General features: G+C 42.8%; 1 protein-coding gene across 1 annotated transcript in view; it reads left to right on the top strand.

Annotated features, from left to right (window-relative positions):
- Window positions 1-300: 300 nt before the first annotated feature.
- Window positions 301-8,843, top strand: part of f2 (coagulation factor II (thrombin)) — an 89,706-nt gene continuing 81,163 nt past the window's right edge. The window contains exons 1-2 of the mRNA XM_043706428.1: window positions 301-461; window positions 1,327-1,614. Coding sequence (XP_043562363.1) covers window positions 317-461; window positions 1,327-1,614 — 433 coding nt within the window. The 5' untranslated portion in view covers window positions 301-316. The remainder of the gene's footprint in view (window positions 462-1,326; window positions 1,615-8,843) is intronic.

Here is an 8,843-nt window from a genome sequence, read left to right as displayed (position 1 = left end):
TAGACATCCTCTAGTGGTAAAATTCCAGTGATGGCAGGAACTAGCCTTTAATTTGTCTCTTAAATCACTCCCTTTGACCTATGGTTGAAACCATCAACCTTCCCTGCCTCTGGCAAGGTGACAGTGCAAAGAGACTACATTGGGCAGTCTACCCAGTGCCCACAACCCTACTCAGAGTGTCCCCCAGCAGCTAGTAAAATTCAGCCGATTGATTCTGCGTGCCACTCTGTGCAGGAACAGCCTGATTTGCCGAATATTTCCAGCATTTTCAATTGCTAGATCTAATGAATTGTGTTTTTTCTGCCACTTCTGTGATATGTTCAGATACAATCCTGACACACACAGCCAATATGACCTTACAAATAACCACTGCCGAAATCCAAATGACAGTAATGTGGCACCGTGGTGCTACACTAAGGACCCAACAGTCAAGTTGGAACAATGTTACATTCCGCGATGTGGTAGGCCTCATTTTGTCCTTTATTTTTGTGTGTGTGTGTGATGCAGGATGGAGTGTGGTATGGTTGAGCTTCCACTAATTAATGGCTGTAGTTCCAATGATTCCTGTGTGTATTACCTCTTTTGGTTTCGGCCATGTCAGTTTCAGTGGCAGGGCAGTAACTCAGTGCAAAGATTCCAACGAATTATGAAGCAGAACAAGCACAGACCTGAAAGCATCTTTATACTTAACAAACCTTGCACTGCACTAACAGTCTGGTGTGACCATTGCCATCTCTGATATCTGTAGTATTATTTTTGGAATCACCGCATTTCTTGTTTATTTTGAAAACCCCTGGGATGTGCAGGCTTGGTGGTTAGCCATGGCAAATACAGAGTTAGAGGGATTGGGTAAGATATTCTTTAGAGGATTGGTGTGGACGCAATGAGCTAAACGGCCCGGTGCCACACTGTAGGGATTCTACATAAGTCATTGACAATTAATGCTGTCGATTGAAGGGACATCATCAGCATTTTCTGTCCATTCAATCCCCTGTAGTATGTTCCTGTAGCAAACAGAGGACAAGTCGTGAAGTATCCCAGGCTCATTCTGTTGTTATTATACTTGTGCATCCTAGGTGTGATAATTGTCTGTTTTTTCTGCATTCATTGGAGAGCTCTGCCTAACCTTTCTGACTGTAACATGAAAATGGTCAACTTAAGATGTCAAGGCACAAGCCAGTGAGATATGTCCAGCCAATGGCTTGAAGCTCTCTTCACAATATCACACCAGATAGAGTTGACAATGACATATAGTTTCCCCAAGTGAAAATTGGAGATGTTCAACCAACTTTTACTTTTTTTAACACGTTTCTGTTGCTTCTTTAGGTGAAGAATTGCCGCCATTATCGACAAAACCACCAGTATCAGTTGGCTCTTGTGTTCCAAATCAGGGAGCAGACTACAGGGGAACACAGAATGTAACTAGACATGGAAAACAATGCCAGGCTTGGAACTCTCAACACCCCCACAAGCACAATTTTACCAGAGAGGAAATGATATCAGCAAATCTAGAAGAAAACTACTGCAGAAATCCAGATGGGGATGAAGATGGTGCATGGTGTTTCACCACTGACCCAGAAGTAGAAATCGATTACTGTAACCTTAATTACTGTGGTAGGCTATCAGAAAACATTACTTATACACAATCTCCAGTCACCGAAGAAGTCCCTACATGTGGGAAAACAGGTGCAGTCATGTTGGAATTTGATGACGGAATCAATGAGAAACCAATAACAGTGATAGAATAAGTTTTGAGGCTTTGACATTGTAGAAATTGTTTAGTGAAGGAAGATGAAAGGTGAAATCTTACCATGCCCTGAATGGCATAGCTATGACAAGATGAGGGGTAGAATCGGGCAAGAGAGGCGGTAAAATCAGTGGTACGGGGTTAGAATCAGGTGAGATGAGGGGAAGAGTCAGGGAGACAAGGGGTTGAATCAGGCAAGACAAGGGGTAGGATCAGCAACAGCGCCAGGGAAAGCAATGGGAGCCAACTTCATGGCACCATAGATGGGTTTGCTAGAGGAGAGGAACGTAGAGAGTGTAACAGGGATATAGGGCAGGGGACTCGTCTGTGAGGGGAACAGACTGGTGTTTCTATAATTGTAAAAGAAACTCCAGGTGTGTTACCTCCCTGGTGTCAGGGTCAGGGACGTCATCAAATCATACAGCACGGAAGCAGATCCTTCAGTCCAAAAAGTCCATACCGAACCTAAACCCAAACTAAACTAGTCCCACCTGCCTGCTCCTGGTCCATATCCCTCCAAACCTTTCCTATTCATGTTTCTGAAAGAGGAGGGAAAACAGACCGAGAATGTGGTATATATTGGTACCAACAACATAAATAGGAAAAGGAGGTTGGGGTAGTCCTGCAAGCAAGATTTAGGGAGCTGAGAAGTCGATTTAAAAAACGGGACTTAAACCATTCTAATCTCTGGATTACATCTGATACAATGTGCTATTGAGTAGAGAACTAGGAGGTTAGTCCAGATGAATGCATGGCTGGAGAGATGATGCAGGAGGAAGGGCTTTAAATCTCTGAGACATTAGGAGCATTTCTCGTGGCGCTGACCTGTACAAGTCAGGCATGTTGCACGCTGAACTGGAATGGAACCAGCATCTTTGTGGGTCGGTTTGCTAGTGCTTTTGGAGAAAATTTAAAATAATTTGGCAGGGGATTGGAATTCTGAAAGAATGATCAGCAGGGGAGACATCCGTGGCTAAAATTAGAAGAGGCAGCAGGGGGATCCAAGATGGCGGCGATTGGAAAGGTCTGCTTTGCTGAGCTCTACATTACAACTCAAGCAAAGTAGTACTCTAACCCTCCACACTTAAACCATTTTGGTAAAATTTGACATTAAAACAGTGCTAGAACCTTTACTAATCCTGTTTTGTAAACTGGAGATGCCAAAAAATGGAAAAGGTCCAAGCATGTCCCAGCAAGTGGGACATCTGCTGGAGACATCGAGTATACCTGCAGCCGCAGCTGCGACTCCTCCTGCTAGTTCATTGGATCCAATTACTTACCAGGTCTTGGTCACAGAGTTCGCGAAGCTGCGCAAAATGATTGAGACTTTGATCAAAGAGAAGTTCTGCAGCAGGTTGGACACGGTTGCAGACATGCTTGAAGGTCTTGGAGAGAGAATGGAGGAGGTTGAATGCCAGACTACAGCGTCAGAGGCTGCAATCGATTCCTTGAAAGAACAGATTCAGGTACTCGAGAAACAAGTCCTTTACGGAGCAAGTCGACGATCTCAGAAATAGAGGTAGGAGGAAGAATGTCTGTATTATCAGACTGCTGGAGGGAGTGGAAGTCGGTCAGGCAGTGAGTTTTTTTGAAAGTTGGCCGCCGCAATTCCTTCATTTAGAGGCCAAAGTGGACTGGGTAAAGATTGAGAGAGCTCACCCGGTCGCGATGCACAGGTCAGGTTTGGACCAGTGCCCTCACCTGGTCCTTGTGTGATTCCACAGTTACATGGGTAAGCAAAGAGTTATGGAAGCCTCCAGAATGCAGGGAGAGATCAGAAGGCCTTAACTTACAAGGGCTTCAGGATTATGTTTTTCCAGGACTTTTCTGTGGTGGTGATCTGGAAAAGGAAGTCTTTTAATGATATTAAGAGAAGACTGAGGAACCTCGGGATTCATAATCTGTAAGGTATCCAGCGGTGCTTCATTCTACTTATAATGGGTCGGCATACTCATTTGTCTCCTCAGGGAAAGCAAAAAACCTTCTGGACACTTTAAGCTAGGCTGGACAGTAATTTTTTTTATTTTCTTTTTCCTTTTCTCAAAGAAAGTGTTGATGGATTTTTTTCTGATAATAATCAGCATTAATGTGTAGTTGGGGATGTACTTACTTCTAACTTCTTTGTTAATATTGCTATTTTCTTTTTTTCTGCTTGAGTTTGTGGTGTGGCTCAAGCTGGAAGGGGTTAGGAAGGCGGTTGTGGGATGTGTAAGTGTCCCCTGGGGGCAGAGGGTAAATTCCCTCATTGAGTGCCTTTATTATATTTTGTTTTTTGGCTTCTTGTGTATATAGTTTTGAAAGTTATGTAAATGTGTTCATTGTGGTAGTTTTAGTTTTTGTAGTTTTTAGGCTCTATGAGTCTTTTCTTGTTTATGCTCAGTGATTTGTAAGTTGAGTTCTTCATGTCGGGAGTTCAAATGTTGTTGCAGAGGGTTATGGCTAATGGCATGTTTAAATGATGTACCTGGAACATTAAGGGGATTCATTTGCCAGTTAAGAGGAAAAAGGTGCTCTCTAGCCTTAAAAAGGAGAGGGTGAACATTGCCCTATTGCAGGGGATAAACCTTGCTGATAATGAGCATTTGAAATTGCCGCAGGGCAGGTTTGATCGAGTGTATTTCTCGTCTTTTAATACTAGGAGTAGGGAAGTGGCCATACTGGTTCAGAAGAACCTCCCATTTAAATTGCTAGATCATATTAAAAATGAGTACAGGCAGTTTGTAATCCTTAAAGCCTTGAGATAAGGGGAAGAATATGGTATTTTGAGTGTTTCTCGTCCCCTGGTGCACCTCCTTAAGTTCTTAATGGATGCATTTTCAAAACTGAGTACCTTTGTGTCACTGCACGTTATTATAGGGCGAGATTTTAATTGTCTTATGGGTCCCATGGTGGACAGAATGCCCAAAGGTCCACCAATACTTTCTTCACAATCTAAGCAACTAATTGACTTATATTTGGAATTAGGATTGGTTGATGTTTGGAGATGGCTCCACCCCACGGGTAGGGACTTTACGTTCTTTACTAATCCACAAAGATGTCAGACTAGGATTGATCTCTTCCTAACCCCCAGCAACGTTCTTGGGTTTGGTGGTGTCTTGCACAATTAGGAATGTTACCATTTCTGATTATGCAGCAGTAGATTTAGTGGTTAAAGTAAAGGGCAATATAACAGGTTCACGGCACTGGTGAATGGATCCCTTTATTCTTAGGGACAGTAAGTTCATTGAGTACTTCTCTAATTAATTTAAAGCATTCTTCGCCATTAATTCAGATACAGCCAGTATTTAGAATTAGAATTCCTATAGTGTGGAGCCAGGCCCTTCGGCCCACAAGTCCACTCCGCCCCTCCGAAGAGTATCCCACCCAGACCCATTACCTTATATTTCCCCTGACTAATGCACCCAATCTACACATCCTTGGACGCTATGGGCAGTTTTGAATGGCAGTTCACCTAACTTGCACATCTTTGGACTGTGGGAGGAAACCAGAACCCCAGAGGAAACCCACACAGAGACTGGGAGAATGTGCAAACTCCACACAGACAGTCGCCAGAGGCTGGAATTGAACCTGGGTCCCTGGCGCTGTGAGGCAGCAGAGCTAGCCACTGTGCCACCATGCTATCCCAAGTAACCTGTCTATTCTCTGAGAAATTGCTAAGGTTTATGCTATGGGGAATAATTATTTCCTACTCTGCCAGTCGGAAGCGACAGAAGGGAGAGCAGCAACGCTTACTCAAGGCACGGCTGAAGGCAGCCGAGAAGACATATTTTGGTAGACCATCGGTGGCTAAGCTGCAGCGGGTCACAGCACTTCGGTCAACTTTGAATTCCATGCACACACACACAGCTAGGAAAGAACTCGCTTTTGCGAAACAAAGGTTGTTTGAGGCCGGGCAGATATCTAGCATATCTTGCCAGTAAAAAGAGTGTCTCCCAATCCAGGAAGGGACTGGGACTCTTACATGTGATACTAAAAAGATCAATAGATTTTACTCCGAATTATATCAGTCGGAATGTTGTGAGGATGGGTGGGCTAAGATGGAGCCTTTTTGTAAAACTCAGTTCTTCCAGGTGTAACCTCCGAGCAGGTGCCTTTCCTTAATGCCCCTATAACAGTGCAGGAGATACAGCAGGCTGTGAAGCAGCTTCAGAATGGAAAGACACCTGGCATGATCGTCATCCTAGTGAATTCTACAAAGAAATTGTAAATATATTGTCAGAGCCAATGCTCAACATGTACAATTACTTGTAAGTCACGATCACCTCCCACCATCCTTAACAGAGACTAACATCTCTCTTATCCTTAAGAAAGAGAAGACCCCGGAGGATTGTGCGGCCTACAGGCCCATCTCACTTTTAAATTGTTTTTAAAATCTTGTCCAAGACTCTGGCATTGTTGGAAACTGTTTTGTCTTCCATAGTTAAGGAAAACCAGATGGGTTTTATAAAGGGCTGCAGATCCTCCAACGATGTTGGGGGGTTGCTTAATATGATCCAAGCGTGTCAGCAGCAATCTGTGCAAGAATTAGTGATTCCCTAGATGCAGAGAAGGCATTTGACCGGTTCGAGTGGCCATATCTTTTCTGTACACTGGAACGGTTTGACTTCGGTGAAGCCTTTATTAGGTAGGTAGGGGTCCTGCGGGTTCTCGTCAATGGTGTGAGATCCAGTAATTTTAATATTTATAAGAGCAGTCGACAAGGTTGTCCCCACTTACCATTGCTTTTTACATTGGTGATTGAGCCGCTGGCAGATGCTACCCAATTGGATCCCAACATTGTTGCTCTAGAAGTGGGATCAAAATTACGTAAGATCACATCGGACACGGATGATGTTCTGACATTTTTGTCGAACCCTGCAGTTTCAGTACCTCATCTAATACAATGTATTAATTCATTTGGTGCTTTTTCAGGTTATAAGATTAGTTTTTCCAAATCGGAGGCCATGCCCATGGAGGGTCTTGGAAGGATACCCGAAATTGAGGGCGAATTGCAATTTCCCTTGAAATGATCACAGGGCGATTTTATGTATTTAGGTATTTTTGTTACTCCCGTTCTTGATCAGTTATTTAAGGCTAACTTTGTCCACTTGTTTGAAGGAATTAAGCAAGACCTTCAAAGATGGGAGGCACTTCCAATATCTTGGTTAGGCCAAGTAGTCCTGATTAAAATGAATGTCCTTCGTCGTTTGTTATACCCTATGCAAATACTTCCTTTGAACTTTCCTGGGCAAATATTCCAGAGACTTCATGGTTGGTTTAGCCCCTTCTCAAGCTAGTCGAGCTGCAACTGCCCCATAGACTGGGAGGAGTGGACCTCCCTAACATTAAAAGATGCCAACTAAGCTCTCTTTTGTTTTGTGAGAGTGACTGGGCCTGTGAGGACTTGGCGTCAATTTGATTAAATATGAAAGCTTCTCAGTCAAAATGCCCCCTTATTAGTTTGTTGTTCTTAGATAAAATGAGAACAGTTATGGAATATTGTTATAATCATATTATTAATACCGTAAAAATATGGCAGACAGTGCACGCCCCAATAACTGGTATGCCGGGTTTTAAGCCGGGGATAATGGATCCTAGTTTGAACTCTAGGCAGCTAGGGGCGATTCCTGCTTGGGTGACTTATTTGAGGGAGAAACAGTGATGTACTTCGATAAGATAACACGTAAGCATAGATTATCTAGTAGAGACCTTTTTTCATTTTTTCCAGATTAGGAATTTTATTCAGAAAGTAACCACACTGTTAACCGACTCTTATAGATTCGATACAGAGAAGAGGGTGCTTTCCGCTAAAAGCACTTTCTCCGTTAGTACGCTTTATCATCTGTTGGGGTGGCTCCTCAGATGAGATTGAGCAGCTTTGAGAGGTCTGGAAGAGAGGGTTGGGCGTAGAGATCTCCTCTGAGACATGGGAGGACATTTGTGAAAATGCAAGAAAGATTTCACTCTGTAATAGGACTCATGCCATGCAGTTGAAGGTTTTTCAGAGGGTCCATCTTAAGGTAGGAGTATACACACATGTCCCAAATGCAAACTAAGTACAGGTACTCTCATTTATTATTTGTGATCCTGTCACAGGCTTCGCACATACTGGCGTGCTGTGCTGGGAGTAATAGAGAGGATCTTGGAGACCGAATTTAAGAAGGACCTGGTCTCTCTTCTCCAGGGCCATACCAATTTACCTTCTTTAGATGTTCATGGGAAAAAAATGTCTTAATATTCTTACTTTCTGTGCAAGGAAAAACATTCTGGTGTGTTGGGTGTCTGAAACCCCTCCGGGTCTGTCAGGTTGGCGTAAGGTAGTCATGGAGCATATCCCTCTGGATTTTCTTACAAATGTGGTGTACTGAGAAACTGAAAACTTTTATAAGACGTGGCAGCCCTTTTTGGATAACCTTGATGCAGACTTGCCTGTGACTCTAACTAGGGCTTTTGTATAGCCACGACGGTTTGATTTAGAAAACCAGGTATCCTGAGAGGAAGGACGTCAAATAAATGAGTGTGTAATATTTAATGCCTCTCGAAGGTCAAGAGCTACTGTTTTATTATGCTGAGCTGTTTGATTTATTTTTTATTCCTATTCATTTGTTTATTTTGTTGTTTCATATGTATGAGTATAGTTTTGTTTTGTTTGCATTGTCATTTAGTTTTTTTTTAGTTGAGTAGTGTTGTTGGTTTACTGTAATTTTATAAAAAATGTTTTTTCAATAAAAATATCAAAAATAAAAGAGGCAGCAAGTCAGCCAAGTAAGCCTAGAAATTAAGGCACAAGGGAATTTGTAAAGATTGAATCATATTTATTTTAACGCAAAGACTTTGATGAACAAGGAGGGTGAGTTGAGAGAACAAATTAAAACATGGAGCCATGCTATCATTGCTATTACTGAGACACTGTTGAGAGAGGGACAGGGTTGGCAGCTCATATTCCAGGATCTTCAGTGTCTTTTGTGGTCTTTAGTCAGATAGGGAACGAAGTAATAATGGAGGGTGTTGCAATATTGATCAGGGAATTAATCAGTGGAGAAAGTGAGGACTGCAGATGCTGGAGATCAGGCTGAAAATGTGTTGCTGGAAAAGCACAGCAGGTCAGCAGCATCCA

Source organism: Chiloscyllium plagiosum, chromosome 16, assembly GCF_004010195.1.
Source record: "Chiloscyllium plagiosum isolate BGI_BamShark_2017 chromosome 16, ASM401019v2, whole genome shotgun sequence".
Taxonomy (NCBI): Eukaryota; Metazoa; Chordata; class Chondrichthyes; order Orectolobiformes; family Hemiscylliidae; genus Chiloscyllium; species Chiloscyllium plagiosum.
This window is presented reverse-complemented; position numbering and strand designations above follow the sequence as displayed.